This window comes from Chaetodon auriga, chromosome 1 (assembly GCF_051107435.1).
Source record: "Chaetodon auriga isolate fChaAug3 chromosome 1, fChaAug3.hap1, whole genome shotgun sequence".
Lineage (NCBI taxonomy): Eukaryota > Metazoa > Chordata > Actinopteri > Chaetodontiformes > Chaetodontidae > Chaetodon > Chaetodon auriga.
The window spans coordinates 3,804,098-3,822,431 of record NC_135074.1 but is presented as its reverse complement, the minus strand read 5'-3'; the positions used below and the strand labels follow the sequence as shown (position 1 = coordinate 3,822,431).

Here is an 18,334-nt window from a genome sequence, read left to right as displayed (position 1 = left end):
ATACACCATTCCAGTCTCTCTTTCAGGGAGGGTCCTGTCTGTAGGGTGTGCCTCTAAAGATCTTAGGGTGTTGAATGGTTTGTGATACGTGCTGAGTGTTTGTGAATTCTGACAGCCATTTAAGAGGCTCCCACAGGGATGCTGCTGGTGGCCCTCCTTGATTTAACAGAGTCTGTTCTGACCTGAAGTTGTTGGTGGGATTTTCAGTTGGCTTGTTTCAGATTTTCATCCACTCTTTTCATCCACTTGTTGTGCTCTGTGTAGTCAGCTCCTCACCACTGGTTTTGTTGCTGTAAGTGGTGGTTAGACTTCAGATAAAGATACTGGTCTTTTGAGTGGGCTGTCTGTAGGGTCTAGTTGCGCAAACAGGACAATAAGTTACCACAATAAATTCAAGCAAATGTAGTTGTGCCATCCTCTCCTGTCTGAAGACTGTTTTAGACTCTTGGGTCTTTGTAAAGGTCAGTGTTGGTAAGGCAGTTTGGAAGTGGTCAGCATCATGTAGTCATGAGTCCAAGTTCACCAATCTTTAGCAGTGAGTGAAAGCTCAGTGTGGATAGACTTTATCTTTGTGAGGGAAACCATTAATTGCAGCAATTCCACTGACACAAATTGATTTTGTTCTAAAATTTTGCTGATATAAATTCTGATGTGAATAGAGTCAAAGACTGTTAACAATAGTTTCTCAAAGTGTTGGGCTGTTCCTTTGAAAGTACATTGTGAATGAAACAATGAGTGAAAAAGATTTACAGTGTGCTAAGAAGAAAACTGAGCTTGAGAGTGCTTTTGAATGCTTCAACTAAACCACTTCATCAATTTTACAACAAAGCTAATAACAAGTGACCAGATGTCAAAAAAACAAATTCGGCCACTGGGACAAATAAAGTATGTCTTGATCTTGATCAGTGGCGGTTGTAGCTCATTTAAGCCGGGGGGGGGGGGGGGGGGGGGGAGTTTACTCTCAAAGTACGAGCTCATTTTAACATCATCTCATAAAGTATATAATAGGACAACATGTAATTTTAACAAAATTGTTAAAACCTTAAAGTAGAATACTTACAGGTACAGATAAATGTACAGAAAAAAAGGTTTAATAACAAAAAGATTCACAAATCTAAAAGTTTTCATTCACATCAAATCTTAGAATACCAAAAATTGCCTACAAGACATACTGTATTCCACTAACTTCATTACACAGCAGCAGTTTGAAAACAAAGCAGCAATGAATAAATGCTCACAAGCGACTAGCAGCAGTCCCTTCACACGGACTCCTTCACAAATCACACACACTCACTGAACTACTGAAATGCAAAACTGGAAAAATGACAAACTGTTCAAAGCCCTGTAGACTCTGTCCCCGCTGACTGTATACGTTGTCAGCCACTATAACACAACAGTTTCAATGACTAGGCAAAGTTGGCTCCTCCATCCATCCGAAGTGGACTATCAGCACCTGAACACGGAGCACTTATTATGTTTCTGATCACTCAAGCTTGTTAAGAGAAGACAGGAGCTAGAGAGAAAGATGAAAAGCGGACTAGATCAAGGAAAGGGTAAATCATTTATCCAGTCAACACCGTGTGATAGATTGCCAAGTCGCTTTGATTGCATCGCATCAAAGTCAACTGGGAACTGGTCATGTGAGCTTTCACAGAAGGCACACAGGTTCTCATCAAAGCAAGAGCAAAGAGATCACAGCTCTGCAATCTGCTCTCTCTGGATTTACAGGGGGTGCTCACATACACATGCATACACAAATATGCATACACAGATCTATACATAGTGCTCAACAGGGCTGTTTAGGTGTGCTGTGGCAGATGGGACAAAACCCCTGCTGAAGTGAGACCTCGTCCATCTTACAGTTCTGCATCTGCTATCAGAGTGGTTATCAGTGTCATTTGTTTTGGTGAATGGGGCGGCTGTGGCTCAGGAGGTAGAGCGGTCGTCGACCAATCAGGAGGTCGGTGGTTCAATCCCTGGCCTTGGCCGAAGTATCCTCGGGCAAGATACTGAACCCAAAAACTGCCCCTGATGCCGAATTCATATGTACGTCGCTTTGGATAAAAGCGTCTGCCAAATGACTAATTGGAATTGAACGTTGTGTGTATGTGGGATGGCTCTGATCTCATACCAGGACAGACAGTGCTATGTCAGCAGGGACCACCTGTTGATGTACCTCAGTGGGACTGCTTTACAGGAGCCAGCACAGTCATCAAGCACTTTCCAAAAACCAGTCAACAAAGACAAGAGGAAGGACGATTGAATGAAAACCAGAAACAGAAAGGGAAGAGACCAGGAAGAGATGACAGATCAAAATAAATTACATTTTTTTTAGGATTTTACAAGCATGTAGGTCACTGAAAGTGTGAATATACAGAATTTATACAGTCGAAAGTAGAGGCAAGTTTTCATCTTTGAGTCATTCATTTTCCTGAGTTTTCTGTTGTAAAAATGCTTGACATTCCAGCAGTAGGACCTCTGTGACTGAGGCCCGATATTAAATAGGTTGCTGCAGTGTGAATCCACCTGGTAGTCACTTAATACATAAACTTAGCAAAGGAAGCACATGCGTTCTGAGCTTTGAACTTGTTGTTTGATTGGGAAACTTCAAAGTAATATTCAGACTAAACAGAACTGTCTGATCATTGTGGTCCTATGCCTGTGTATTTAGTCTGGTACGTCCGGCTTTAATTCATGCAAATCTCGACCATGAATTCTCAGATAGTTTATTTCCCTTCACTGAAGAGAAAAACAGGCTTTATTTTGCAACATGCTTATAGAGGGCATAGTCTTTCACTTTTTTGAAAGGTTTTTAATGTGAAGCGTCAGGTACTGTCTGCTTTCATTTACTGGTCGAGAAGATGACAAAGAAGAAGGAATTAATTAGCAAACAAGTTTTTTTTTTTTCAAGGATAATGGAGAGCAGAAGAGAGGTGAGTATGACCCATATATAGACTGTATGAAACATGGACATAGTCTCCATGACATCACACAGAGGTTTCTGAAGATCCATTACGAAGCTCAGCGACAGTGGCTCCAGCGTGGGTAGAGTTGAGGTGGGCTGAATGAAGCCTGGTTACTGAGACCGACTTAAAGAGACTAAAAATGGCTGTCACCATGTTTATTTCTGCTGTAAAGTTGGCCTTTTTTAATTTGAGGCTCTGCGGGGATTGACTCACTTTAGGAACCAGCCTCAAGTAGCCATTCGAGGAACTTCAGTTTTTGGCACTTTGACGTTGCCTTACAGTTTTCAGCCCCAGAGGTTGCTGCTTTGTATGACGTGACTTCAACAGTAGATTGATATGATGCTGAATGCTGAAACCATATAGATACAGACATTTGTCTGATAATTTTATCTGTTTGTGTGTGTGTGTGTGTGTGTGTGTGTGTGTGTGTCAGCACCTGATGTGTGCTGGCCTGTGGTGTTTAGTAGAGGGAGATGCATCCTGCAAGACAAAGCTGGATCCTCCTCTGGATGGAACAGAGTGTGGAGCAGACAAGGTGAGACTGTCACACTCACACACTGAGCAGCTTCTGACAGAAGCCGGTTGACTTACCTAAATGAAGACTCTGATGATTGTGAGGTGTATTTAAAATCATTTTAATTTGGATATTCTTGTGTGTGTGTGTGTCAGTGGTGCAGAGCAGGCGAGTGTGTCAGTAAGACTCCCATCCCTCAACATGTGGATGGTGACTGGAGTCCATGGAGCCAGTGGAGCATGTGCAGCAGGACCTGCGGTACTGGAGTCCAGTTCAGACAGAGGAAATGTGACAACCCTCCGTATGTCACCTGTCTGTCTGTCCGTCCGTCTGTCTGTCTGTCTGTGTGTGTGTGAGAGATACTTTTGATAATATGATTTCCACACATACTGTGCTATGCCTATACCCATACACTGTCACACACTGTATTTTCCACAGCATGAGTTTCCTCCCTCTTCCAGCTGAGTGGCAGGCTGCTGAGAGGCACCTCGTCAAAAAGCCTTCCAACTAAACTTATTTTTATGTGGCATTCAGATCAGCTTCCATACGAGCATGCATGAAAATATTTCATTATTTTAATTGCTTGGGATGAAGGATCTTCTGTTGGTAGTCATAAAATTCATGTCTGAAACTGTGAAGTATGTATTTAAAAAAAAAGACCCTGACCTGTTTGCATTTTGTGATCATACCTGCTCAAACAATCTCTTAGTTCATCTTGGGGGATACCCATGCTTACTTTGTTAGCCTCTTTCTCCTTCCTAAACTGAGTGTCATACCATGTTTGTGTGTGTGCACATGTGCATGCAGGCCTGGTCCTGGTGGGAGACATTGTCAGAAGGCAAGCGTGGAGCACAAGGCCTGTGAAGGCACTCCCTGTCCCAAAGGGGCACCAACCTTCAGAGAACTGCAGTGTCTGTCCTATGACCGCCACGCCAGCAAGAAGAAGGGCAGCATGCTGACTGCTATTGTTAATGATGGTGAGACACACACACACACACACAAACACATATTCTTACTGTAGCAATACTCCCCTCACTCATCCTATAATCTCTCTGTTTTTGCTGTTTTTTAAAGTTGTCCATTTTTAATACATTTGAGGTCCAGTGGGAGTCACCTTTAGTTTAAAATGTGGAAAGAGAACTTAGAGTGTGAACTGACTGAGGAGTGATTGTAAAGATCAGATGAGTGTGATGTTAGACCTCTCAGCAGACTTGGCCAGGACCCCGGCATCAGCACCCTGGATCCTGCCGAGGCGAAGAAAAAGAGAGTTACAGTAGACATGCTGGAGTGACACCCACAGTATACTTCAAAGTTAGACCAAATTTATTTCAGATTGCATGAATGGTGCACTATACAATCTCATGTGTGCAAGGAAAAACAATAAGGGCCCAGAACAGAACCTTGTAGTACACCACAAAATAGTACAGGGTTACTAACAGTGACAGAAAAACTACCCTGAAACATTTTACTTTCCTGCTTTTCCCAGCAAAGATCCTACATTGAAATTTTTCTTATTCAGTAATTATCCTCATATGGTGAGGTGTTGTCAGATGAGAAATGGTGGAAAAAAAACCTGGATGGAAACATTCCCACTGCTTTGATGCTGTGTGTGCTAAAAGGTGTCAAGAGCCGTGGACGTCAACAGTGTTTGGATAACTATAAAAACTGATATGTCCCAAAGAGGGACGGCAGCTTTAAAATGAGCATAATTCCTGTGCTCCGGGAGCAATAGTTGAATTAATGTTTTCACTGCTGGAGTGATTAATGTGTTACTTGAAAGCCAAGCAGCGGCCAGAGAGTTAATTTGCTCCAACAGGCTGCAGCACCGTCGGGATTTTATATACACATTTTTTACTTTTGTTTATGTTGGCAGATTTAAACGCAGAGTCATAAATACTAGATAATTCTAAATTATCTTTGTTCTTGTGCTTTGTCATGTTCTGCCACTAAACACATGGGTGCTAGTGACAGGCTTGGAAGTGGTCAGTGCTTTTGACCACAGTATACACAGCCTGGGTGAAAGAAAACACTGCTGTGCAGGATTATATAGTGTTTCACACAGACATTGCAGATATATATATATATTTTATTTATTTTTTTTCAGTAAGGTTCAAAAGCCGGGAACAGCATTGTTGAGAGAGCAAAATATCAATATAAGTATGTATATTAATAGCAATTAATGGGATAAGCAAAAATATCCACACTATCCCGTCAGCTTAAAATGAAACGTTTTGCCAAATGATAGCAATTAAAGAGACTAAAGCAAGCAGCCAAATGAAAATGACCCATGTGAGTGCAGACAAAGCATGAAACATATTTCACAATGCAAATGCAAAAAAATTGTATAATGCGATGAGAACATAAGTGGAGGCATTCATTTGTCTACCTTCACAGTAAACATATTTACATCTTGTTCCCACAAGCATTGTGAAAATCAAGTCAATTTACATGCAATTTCATATACAGAACTGATTGTATGTATTTTCAATTGTACATTCTGTATCCACAGAGACGAGGATACAACTTCTTCTAAATTCTTTAAAGTAACTCCATGTCTTACACGCAAAAGTTTACCTCATGTTATTTGCTCTTGTTTGACAGCTGAACTGTTTTTGCAGTCTCTCTTTATTTGCCTCAAATACAGCCAGTGTACTGACTGTAGAGGTGTTAGCTGTAACTAACTAGCTATGTACTTACCAGTGGAGTGTGGATCTGTGTGTTGATGGGACTGCTCAGAACCAATGAGGAACTTTGGGTCTCTATTTTCCTCCAGTCTCTCGACTTTTTCCTCTTGGCTCTGTATGCTCATGAAGTGGAGTCACACAGCCTTGGTTTAAGCACAAATTTTGCATTCAAGTTGAAACACTTTTCAGTCACATGAATTGGTTTACCCGTATTATGCACTGCCTAGAGGGAATTCATTAGTGCGTGAGGGCCAACTTGTGCAACTCACTTTTCATTAATTTTATCGGTAAAAGCAATGACTGTGAAATTCACTTTGAATTAGTACATGAGTACATTAGTGCATGAACTGAGTCCTAATACTGGATTCTTTGATGTGTGCATTTCAACGCTGGGTGTGAAATAATGGGCTTTCAGGGCTCTCCTTTCGCAAAGGCCCTGCCAGCTTCAACTGTTCAACTGTACCCCACAATCCATTGTGCATTGTGTGACTTATGGATTCACTTTCCATAAATAAATTTGCATTAAAATCATTACACTTAGGTCGCTGTTGCTGGGCAGCTTGCTGTGGATAAACTTTTTATTGGCTCTGAACTGGGATGCAGCTATGAAGTGGGGAGATGTAATTGAGATACTAATCGAGGTAATTCACCACAGGTGTCATTTCACTTTCAAGTAAGAATTTTGTGCAATCCCTGTGATCTTTTAAATTCAGAGTTATTGTTCCAGAGGATGATTGGGTTTCACAGCCAGTACAACACAGAAACATATGATATACAGATATACAAACATATTACTTTGGCTTCAAAGTGGACTGACGTGGTTCAAAACAGACGCTTTTTATTCTCCTTCAGACCTGCTGCAGCCAGCTGGGTCACCTCTCAGCTGACACAACCTTGACTGGAAAACGTTTTCCTTAGAGCTCTGCCTTTTAGTCAGCATCTGAGTCTCTCAGCAGCATATTGTTACGCTGTCAGACATAAACTCTCTCGCTTACGGGTAATTATGGGAGCTGTTTGCCTTTATTCGAACGAGATGTAAATATATTTACAGTGAAGGTAGACAAATTAATGGCTCCTCTGTCCTTCTTCCCCTCCGTCTTTCGCTGTCTTTCCGCGCTCATTTTTCCAGGATAGTGGTTAAGACACATTGTACTTTCCAACAGTGTTCCTACCAAACCTTTCAGCACTGATGTCAACTTCAATGTCATGGTAGATTGATGAAATAATGTTAACTCAAGCTCCACTTACTAGCTTTAGTTGTTGCCTGGACTTCATCAACAGCAGTTTTCTGTTGCTAAGAGAGGAGAAAGCTAACCTTGAGTAAAGATTACATCATCAAACTATTATTTCCAAGATCACGAATGAACTTTTCAGGCTCAAATCACACTTAGTATTTATAATATATTTAAAGTTTTCAGCTACAAATTCCAAGAAAGTACTTAAATGCTTTCAGTATTTACATTTGTTGTGTATTTGTATTCTTGTCAATGGTAAAAAAGCCTCCCAACACATAGAAGAGATAGGGGCAACTAAAGACTGGGAAAGTTGTGGAATGCTCCAAAAACACCTGTTTGGAACATTCCACAGTTAAACAGGTTCATTGGTAACAGGTGATAGTGTCGTGGTAGGGTATGAAAGGGGCATCCTGGAAAGGCTCAGTCTGTTTTTATTTCCATTTTACACAGTATCCCAACGTATTTGGAATCTGGATTGTAACATTTCTGCATTAAAATGTCTAAAAAAGACTAGACCTATGTTAAATATCTTGTTTTGAGTTATGTACTTTCATTCCATTTGGTCACCTGCCGCATGACACATGGTCTCTGACCTCTGACCTCTTCCTACTGTGTTGTTAGTGGTTTTGGTTTGGTGTTAATTGCTGTGGAAGGACTTAACTGTCTCTGCCCAGACAAAAGCCTCTTACTTGAGATGACTTTGGGAGCGATTAACGTGAGTTTCAGTCCATCCATTTCATCTGCTGTTCAAACTTGATGCTATAGGAGAATGTGAACTTTACAGCACACAAAGCTCACAAGAAGCTGTTCAGACGGATGACTACTACAGCAAACTCAAGTATTGCTGCAAGTCACTCTCCAGATAGAAATGCCACCAACCACCATTGCCTAGCAACGTAACATTGTATATATTTGTGCCCTATGTTGTGTAAAAACTGGAATTTTTCCTTTGATTCAATATTTATGTTTGTGGGTTGTAATCTGTGGAGTTTATTTCTACAGCTCTATGTTGTCGTAGCCAATCGTGATACTATCACCTGTTACCAATGAAACCGTTTACCTGTGGAATGTTCCAAACAGGTGTTTTTGGAGCACTCCATAACTTTCACAGTCTTTTCTTGCCCCTGTCCCAACAAAAATCAATGAAGCTGAGGTCAAACATGAAATATATTGCTTAAAATTGAACATATATCAAAAAGGATTCGCAAATGATCACATTCTATCCCAACGTTTTTACATTTTTTTTATCTAGCCCCATTTTACAAAATATAACACACTAACGTTTATGGAGAGTTGATTTTAACTGGCTTACTTTTCACTTTTATCCAAGTACATTTTTACATGAGTAACTTCACCTTTACTTGAGAAAAGCCTTCAAAGGTACAGTACTTTTATATTCCATTAGCCTCTCCATCCCTGGTCATTACACTAACATGATTTGTGTGTGTGTGTGTGTGTGTGTGTGTGTGTGTGTGTGTGTGTGTGTGTGTGCGTGCATGAGCAGAGAAGCCATGTGTGTTGTTCTGCAGTCCAGTGGGTCGAGATGTTCCAGTCCTGATGGCTGACAGAGTGATGGACGGCACGCCCTGTGGACCATATGAGGCTGACCTGTGTGTTAACGGGAGATGTCAGGTACACACACACAGCAGTCACACACCCTTGCTTACTTCTTCAAAATCATGTCATGAAATGGTATACGCCAAATACAATTAGACATCCTTTGGTCTGGTGGCCTTCCTGCTGTTCTGCTCAAGAGGAACAAAATTTCCTCCCCCACCCTTTGAGCTGTGCCATTGCTAAGCCCACTTACTTAACCCTGTTCTTACATTCACGCACGTATTATCCTCTGATGATGAACAATGAGATGCATAAAAACTACATAAAAACTACACATCTTGATATTTAATTGACAAAGATCTGTAACTGCCATGTGAATTAAGATTGGGTGTATGGATGGGCCAAAAAACATAAAGTTTACCGTTGCTTCCCGTTTCCTACAGCAATCAAAGTTGCTTTCTTTTAGTGACTGTGAGCTTTGCTTAAGCTTATCCAAGTTGTTTTTGTGCCTAAACCTAACAAAATCATCACCCTAGAAATTGCAGCTCAGAAAACACAAATATGAATCAGTGTGATGGTTTTGGAAGGTACTGACAAACAATGTCATTCTGCTGAATGGGGAATCAAATTGCTTATATAGCTTGTTCTGGAAGCCACTGACGAGTTCTGTATTTCATTGTTTTTACTATGAAGGAGTTGTTGCGACAGTAATAATGATCCCACTCTGGGATCATTATTGTGTAAGGTTCAGGTTTTGTGTTGGTATACCATTTGGTATCATGTGGCTTGCTTTACAGCCTGAAAAGCTTCAAAGTTAACCTTTGTTGAAATAGAATGATGGTGACTGCAAATAGTGTTGTATGATAATGATATTAGTAACTATTATAAAGTAGTCAGGTTCCAATGTCGTGGCTGCACGATGACCTGGTGGTTAGAGTGACTGGTCCATAAATTAAAGCTCCAAAGTTTAGCAGCCAAGGGAGTATGAAGGGGGAAAGATTTTGGCACTGCTGTCATCATTGAAGAAAATCAATCAGATGTGAAATAAATAAACAATAAACCAAATAATCAAATAAAATAACAATAAAACAAATAAAATAAAATAGATGCCCCACTGCAGTACTGTGGAGGAGGGGCTGCCTCCTGAACTCAGGGATCAAAAGAGTTCCTCATTCATTAGCAGTTAGAAGTGGTAGAGTGGATCCACAGCCTGCTCCCTTGGGGAGGGTTGAGGAGTTTATTTGGATCTGGTGTCTCAACTACAGTCAGTCTTTTGTGTTTATTTGCAAATGTGGATGTCGGTACATTTGGGAGGAATTCCCCCTCCTTCTGGCAGAGAGAGAGAGAGAGAGAGAGAGAGAGAGAGAGAGAGAGAGAGAGAGAGGTCCAGAAAGTCAAATGTGGATGCAATTATCATGACGCACATGTGCTCACAAAATACTTACTTCTTACACATCAGCAATGACTCATGTGTCCTTAACTGTGCAAAATAACTTAGAATGAGTACAATTGAGGCACAGATTGCATATGTATCTATTTCACTTCAAAAATGAAGAATAAGGAGCGTGCCATTGTGCTCTTGCTCCCATTTAAACTGGACTGGTGCAGACAAAGTAGCCGGTATTGTTTTGTAAGCATTACTCTATTGTTGTGTCCTTACATGCATCCACACACACACCTTAAATGCACAGATAGTGTTGCAGCATAGCTCAGCTTGGCTCCACAGCATCTTACTGTCAGAGATCTCGCACTCCCATATCGAGTCTCCTTTCTCTGTTTAACCCTTGCAGTTCCACCCTCCATCTTGAATTCTTGTGTGATGTAGGCCCTCATATAGCCATTTCTGCCACCTTGCCCTTTCTGTCTCTCTCCCCTTTACTTCTCACACAGACCCACTTGGCTTCAGAACGACACACACAGCTTATCTGCTCCACACAGAGGCCATATGCTTGCTGTCCTTATGATTGTTATCGTAGTTGCGTGGGCCTATAGCTGTCCTTCTAAGGAGCAGTTGTCTGTTATTATTTGTGCATATGTGTTGTGATAACAGCTGGACATGATGATCAGTGCTGAAATTTAACCTCAATGTTCACCTTATAAATGTAAAATAGGGCTCAAATATTGACATTTCAAATGAACTCTCCTTTCTGAGACTGCATCCATGGTTTGGTCATTTGTACCTGATCCCAGGATGGTGCCCTGTAGTTACTAAGTCCTGTTAATAACTGTATTGATATCAATAGCTTTCTCTGAAAGATCTGCTAATAACCAAACTTGCCCCTACCAGTTCCCAACACGATGTTTTCTCCCATGTACTAAAAATCACATACACCTAGGGAGACTGCATAATACTGCTAAATAAAAAAAAACACAAAAAAAACAAAAAAACAATCAACATCAGCCACACCTTAAGTCAAACCCACCATACACCTCCAACACTGACCCATTACCTGCAATTATGTCTAAATCAACCTGACCCAGTCTGACACATTAATATAAGTCCCACAAACTTGCAGGGTTTCTCTTTTCAAGTCTCTTTCATTTGGTCTGCTCACCTCTGTCTCAGCTTCAGATTCAGCTTCAAACAACCACATCATGCTTCTGTGGGCTCTGCCAAAACATTCCAGCCTGCACACTGGTTCTGTCTTTCACCTGAGAGGAAGAAGTAGTGGAGGAGTTGGAGGATGGAGACTGTGAGCTGCAGACAAAGAAGTAGGCAGATACTGAGGTTACAGAGGGAGGAGGAGGCATGGATGTTTTTCTAAGCCTGGCATGTGAGTCTCAGGCATGCTATGAAAACACTGGGAAGGAGAGAGAGAGAAAAGGAAGAAAGGAAGCAGACAGGAAAAGGGGCGAGGAATATATTCAGTGGAGGTATGAAAATAGACTGTGTCTGGCTGGAGGAGGATCCTGGAAGTCTGACTGAACTGAAGAGGGCCATATGGCCTTCTGATTCAGCAAACTGTGCACCGTGCATTACTTTGTCTTATGCTCTGTGTGGGTGTGTGTGTCTGGCTTAACATTTAAATTCCTGATGTAGTGAAAAAGTGTGTCTTATGAGTCCCATGAATCTGCGCCATAGACATGTTGCTCATTCAGACCACCAATAATATGTGCAGTCGCTCACACATACACGCACACAGATACTTGTATATCTATCCTTGTGAGGACACTCATTGACATAATGCATTCCCTTGCCCCTTACCCTAACCTTAAACGTCACAACTAAATGCCTAACCCTAACCTCAACATAAACCTAACCTTAACCCAAGTCTTCACCCTAAAATGTAATGATTTACATTATGAGGACTTGCATTTTGTCCCCATAAGGAAGACCAATAGCCCCCATAAAGAGTAATGTGTTCACACACACAGAAACAAAAACAAAACTTTCTCATCTCCTACAACCTGCCAGCAGTTACTGCCCCCTATCTGTAATAACATTAATCATTTTTCTTTTCTGTGCAATCACACCTTTCTGTTATCCAAGGCAATGCCCCTGTGGTACTGCCCATCTGACATTTCTTGCAGCTCAATCAGGGCAGAATGGAAGTTTTATTGAACCATTGAAGCCCACCAATGTAAGTTAAGCAGGTAATATTTGGTTGTGCTCTTTTCATCTGACCTTATTTTCAGTGGGCAAGAGGAACAGGCTGTGAAGTTCTGCTTCCTCCAACTGAGGTATATTGTAAAAATAAGGTAATTCCTTTCTCAGGGTGATGTAGTAAAATCAGTAAATACTTTAGTATTATCTTGATTATTGTAATACATTGTAATCTCGTCTCATCCAAAACAGTGTTCGTAATAATAATAATCATTTCCAGCTGGTACAAAATGCAACTGCACTGCTTTCAAACAGGTCCAGGAAATATTAACACCAGCATCTTTTCCAGGTGCAGTCTTTTGATTAATTTGCGATTATTAATTTAAGTCATTCATGGTCTTTTACGTCCTACATTAATGACTCCATTAGTAGCTGTTTGTAGGTCTTCAGTGGCGGATTTGCTGGTAGTACCAAAGTTTTTAGCGGGATGACCATGTGTTCCTAGTCAGGGAAAGGCTCTTGGATAAGATTTGAGAAAGACAGCCTTGCTTAAATATTATTTTAAAAAGCGAAGAATGTGATGGGATGTCTTGACTTTTTTTTATATCTGTACCATCAGCCATTAACCTTAACCACCTCAACACTTTTGCAACCTAAACATGATAAAATGTGGGACCCAGGTTATAGATTCAGATAAAGATAGAGTCTTACCTGGACACCCAGGCTTCCCAGGATGTATTGAACACTCCTCCATGATGTCACAGCAAATACAAGGAGCCAAAAGAGAGAGGGGTGACCTACATGTGGTGTGGCTTGATTTTTCAAATAACTATGGCTTAGTGTCACACAAGCTGACTGATTTTGCTTTGAATTTTTCCTATACCAACCAGTGTCACCATCATTGTAAGTATTTCAGCAACCTCCACAAGTGCTTCTCTTTTGAAGGGTTTATGACAGGATGGCAACACCTTAAAGTTAGCATTGGCATCAGATGTTCCATCTCCCCCATAGCCTTTTCGCCTTTGACATAATCCTCATTGGAGCGAGGCAAATAGTCAGAATCCTGAAATTAATGTCCAGCAACTGCCATCCTACAGATAGTTTCATACACAGCAAGGCGGCAAGGTTTGTGGAGGAGGTTACATGGGTGGGGCAGGAGCACAGCCTCATCAAGGCAGTGTCCCGGGGCCAGCAAGGACCATGGACACAATGGGAGGCCACCACAAGCAGAAACATCAGGTGGGCAGACCACTCTGCAAGCATGGTTCAGGCTCTTCATAAGGGCAACATATGACACTCAGTGTCCCCAAAAACTCTCTCAGTGGTTTTTGAGAGAGGACGAGTGATCGCTGTGCAGCAACATAGGCCTCCAGCATATCCTGTCCCAGCATATAGGGTACAAGGTCACACTGTTACAGGGGTGATTCATGTGGTGGCACAACCAGGTGCTGAGGAAGCTGGCAGAGCTATTGGACAGGGCAGGGGTAAACAACTCCTCAGTTTACTATCAACTGACCCTTTGTCAAACCCGAAGAGAACCCACAGAAGCCAGCAAAAGAACATTTCTGCCTAGATGTGGCAAGGCAATGTGTTTTAACCTTGGCAAGGAGCTAGTTTTCCCACCTGTGGTCAAACAGCCAACTCTCAGACCATATGTCATGATGTACTTCAGAGCTGCCAAGATGGTCGTCACCATTACTTAGTCACTTACGACACCAGCAGCACAATGGTTAAAGCGACTCAAGTACTCTGAACTGGCACTAGTGTACAATGAGACTGGCTGGACTACAACCATCCAGCTGGGGAGAGTTGGATGCAGGGGCTTTGTGGACAAAAAAGCAATCCATCCTCCATCAAGAAGTGATTTTAGTAGCTCTGATGATGGCATGCTCTGTCAGTTCTTGTGATCAGAGGTATGACGTGTATCAGTTAATCTCATAAATGTTTGTCAAAATCAGACGAATAAAGCTCAATTTATGCTTGATGCAAGGGGTCAACGGGTTGTAGATTTATAGAACCGAGGTTACATCCAGGTATCTTCTATTTCTCCTTGTCTTGTTACTGAACAAGAGACTACTGCTGTGCAATTACTGTGTTTCTTTCATTCAGTGTGATAGTGGTAAATGATGTGTCAGCAGATTGCTGAGTCTTCTCCAAAAGTAAAATCCTGAAAGTCCAGTGACTTCAGGACTATGGACACACACCCTGTTTACCCTGGCAGTATGAATTACTGCACTGAATTCCTGTCTTCATTGGCCACAAATTGTACCCAGGAGTCCAACATGTCCTCTCCTACACTCTTTATAGATAAATATTAGTTTCATTTATAGCTTTGTCAGAAATACTGATTTATTAAAAACAACAATCAACAAATAATTTCTTCCATTGTTAAACAATTCCTGAAGAAGGTCAACATTTATGTGAAATAGGCCAATTTGATCTTGGTGCATCCATTTCCTTAAGTTTTAATGCCACCTTCTGATGGTTAACTGAAGTACATACAGTATTACACCAGGACAGGTAAAGTTTTTACACTCTATCCAACATTTTTTTCTTTTCTAGATAAATTCTAACTATATATACACTCAAATATATACACACACACGGTGTCTTAACACAGATGGCCATGCAAGTGGAAAGACGCACACACACACACACACACACACACACACACACACACACACACACACGATAGTGTGCATGACAACGGCAACTCATTAGCCTTGTGTTTTACTGTTGTACTTCGCTGTTTTGTTGTGGTCAGAAAATCGGCTGTGACGGCATCATCGGCTCTTCAGCGAAAGAGGACCGCTGTGGTGTTTGTAATGGAGATGGACACTCCTGTAAGATAGTGAGAGGAGACTTCAACCACACCAAAGGAATGGGTGAGTGTGTGTGTTTTAATATCCAACTAGCACGCCATATGTGTGTGCTGATGTATGCGGCTGATATCGGCTTTACATATATACATATATATATATACAAAAAAGAATCAGGTATCAAATAATTTCTACTTGCTCTTGATGTGATGCAGTTTGTTTTGATTTCTTGTATATACATTTTGAAGCATCAATTATAACTATTGTACGTTGGTTGCCTGATTTCTGTGTAAAGCCTGATGGTTTTGAAGAGAAAGAAGTTTATACTGCAGCAGCTGTTGTTACATTTGCAGTCTTTGAATTTGTTCTAAAAGCATACTCAGGGATCAGCCATATGTGGTTTGTTTAAAGATGCCAACACAATGGGAAGCAGTTTAATTTCAATTGAATTATTCACTTGGCTGATTTGATGTTACCACCAGGCATTCCAAACTCAGAAATATTTAATTGCTACACATACAGTAGATGCTTAAAATACAAACAATGTTCCATTATTGGACTTACTGCACTGTGTTTCACTGGCTACACATGTAGTACAGTATAGCGGTATAGTGGGCTGGCGCAATCACGTGTGTCTCAAACACCTTGTCTTCACTGATAGCAAAAGCATCATGTCAGCAGCAGGATCATTGTCTACTTGATAACACCAAACATTCTCATTTTTCTACATATGCTTTCCCATACAGCAGGAGAGTCCGTATCAGAATCAATCAATTTATGATCAAGCCCATCTCTTATTCTGATTACACCTGATTGGTTTTCCTCCCACTTGCTTTATCTTCAGTGTACACAGCTCAGCTATCTAATAGTAAATTAACAGGATCATCAGTTCTTCAGTGAGGGCCTATGGGATCAAATCTGATCAAATGTATAGATACTATATAATATAAATATATACACTATAATATATAATATAGTGTGAATCAACTTCTGTGTTTGTGAAAACACTTTAAGGATCAGTATGTTTGGATTTCTTTAGTAATTGTCCATGCACCAACATACAGTATATTGCCTTACTAAGAACAATGAGCTGCTGATCACTTGAAACATCTATTCCTGCAGTTCAGAGTTCAGACAGTGTTTCTAATTCTAATCATCCTGAAAAAACCTGGAAACCAAAAGTCCTTGAAAATATTGGGCAATAAGGAGTTTTGTTGGAAAACTTGGTCCTACATATACTAACCCAATCATGGCAATGTAGATGTTTTCTTTCTTTCTTGCTTATTGCTTTATTCATTTATTCATTCATTCATTCATTCATTTGGAGAGACCAGCCAGATGCCAAAACTGTGTCTCAATCACATGCCACATACAAAAGGTATACAGCATCTACTGTATGCAAATATTCATACAATGATGTTTTTGCAAGCTGATGTACAGATTGCACTTACAAGAGGTGTTACAGTATTGTGCTAAGACACGTCAATCAGACTATCTAATTTTGGAATTTGAAACTTTATGTGGGTCCAGTTTATATCTGTGACAAATTCAGAAAAGGACATGGTACGTCATGTAAATGGACTTTATGCAATGGACCTTCTGCATTAGACATAATTGAATGTCTTATTTTAAAATTTTAGGCTTTTTGGACAGACAATTTTTGGTCAGACAATTGCACAGGATTTACAGCTCCTGGTTGGACTGGACAGCATGTGAGCGTAAAGCACAAGCAACTCCTCATCATCACCTTCATTGTACTTAGTAATTCTTGATCATATTTTGTGTGGCCAGAAGTGATCATGAATATTCAGGTTATATTGCGAGTGCCAAGACAAAATATGAGGACGCTGATAAACGAATCAATAATCAGTCATTATCTATGATAATGATAACAGGAATGGGAGCTTGTGTGTGTCAGTGTGTGTGCACACCTGCATGCACATGCTGGTGTGGTCCACAGGACATGTGACCTCCCTTCCACTTCCTTGTCTTGTCCTCCAGTCACCACTAGGCAGTGTAAGAGGGTATCTACCTGTGTGATGGCTAAACCCAGAGCTGTCCCCAAGTGTTTCTCATGTAAGATGCATGCACCGCACGCGTGTGTGTGTGTGTGTGTGTGTGTGTGTGTGTGTGAGAGAGAGAGAGAGAAGAGAGAGAGACAGAGAGAGAGACAGAGTGTGTGTGTGTGTGTGTGTGTGTGTGTGTGTGTGTGTGTGTGTGTGTGTGTCTGTCTGTCTGTCTGTCTGTCTGTCTGTCTGTCTGTCTGTCTGTCTGTCTGTCTGTGTCTGTGTGTGTCTGTGTCTGTGTCTGTGTTTCCCGCTCTGCCTGGAGTGTTTTACTGTAGGTAGATTAGAGAAGCAGTTATCTGTGGGCTCCTCTGGGGGGTGTAGTCTGAATATTTTTTTAAAAGCATGCTTGGTTACAGTTACATAACCAGCTGTTTGACCCTGTTACCCCATAATCCAGCCGTGAAGTATGCTCAGGACACACTGCTTTCATCCAAGGTGTTTTCTTCTCCCTGCTGCTCCTGCCAAGCGCAGGAGCAAGGGTGGAAGGGAGAGAACAGTCATCTGCAATATAACGCTATGAATGTTAGAAGTTTGATTTTTACAGTATTATACATAAGTCATCCTTTAACATTTGACATTTGCCTCTTAAAATGTCAAATGTGCTGTTTGTAAACCCAGGTGAGCCCATGGCAGTCTGTGTCTAACCATAGCTGGATAGGCAGGGTGGTGGAGGTTTGAAGGATACAGCTGGTTGGCTTTCATCAGGGAGGGGTGTGTTTGTTCATTGCTGATACAAGTTGCCCAAACCCTCAGAAAAGATCTGCACAGGATCAGTTTCAGCCCAGGCTCACAAAATTTTGTGTCATGAATGCAACTGCTTGAAATGCAAATACCATGTTTGAGGAGATTCTGTTTCCCCACCGTGAAAGGATTATATGGCAAGGCTTTACTACGAACAGGCAGTAGACATTTATAGTGAGTGCTTTTAGATGTAGGGCAGTCGCAT

At 41.1% G+C, this 18,334-nt stretch overlaps 1 protein-coding gene across 1 annotated transcript in view; it reads left to right on the top strand.

Moving 5' to 3' along the window:
• The window catches only part of adamts17 (ADAM metallopeptidase with thrombospondin type 1 motif, 17), a 118,227-nt gene that overhangs the window by 74,373 nt on the left and 25,520 nt on the right, over nucleotides 1-18,334 (top strand). The window contains exons 11-15 of the mRNA XM_076730170.1: nucleotides 3,400-3,501; nucleotides 3,636-3,781; nucleotides 4,288-4,457; nucleotides 8,904-9,031; nucleotides 15,265-15,385. Coding sequence (XP_076586285.1) covers nucleotides 3,400-3,501; nucleotides 3,636-3,781; nucleotides 4,288-4,457; nucleotides 8,904-9,031; nucleotides 15,265-15,385 — 667 coding nt within the window. The remainder of the gene's footprint in view (nucleotides 1-3,399; nucleotides 3,502-3,635; nucleotides 3,782-4,287; nucleotides 4,458-8,903; nucleotides 9,032-15,264; nucleotides 15,386-18,334) is intronic.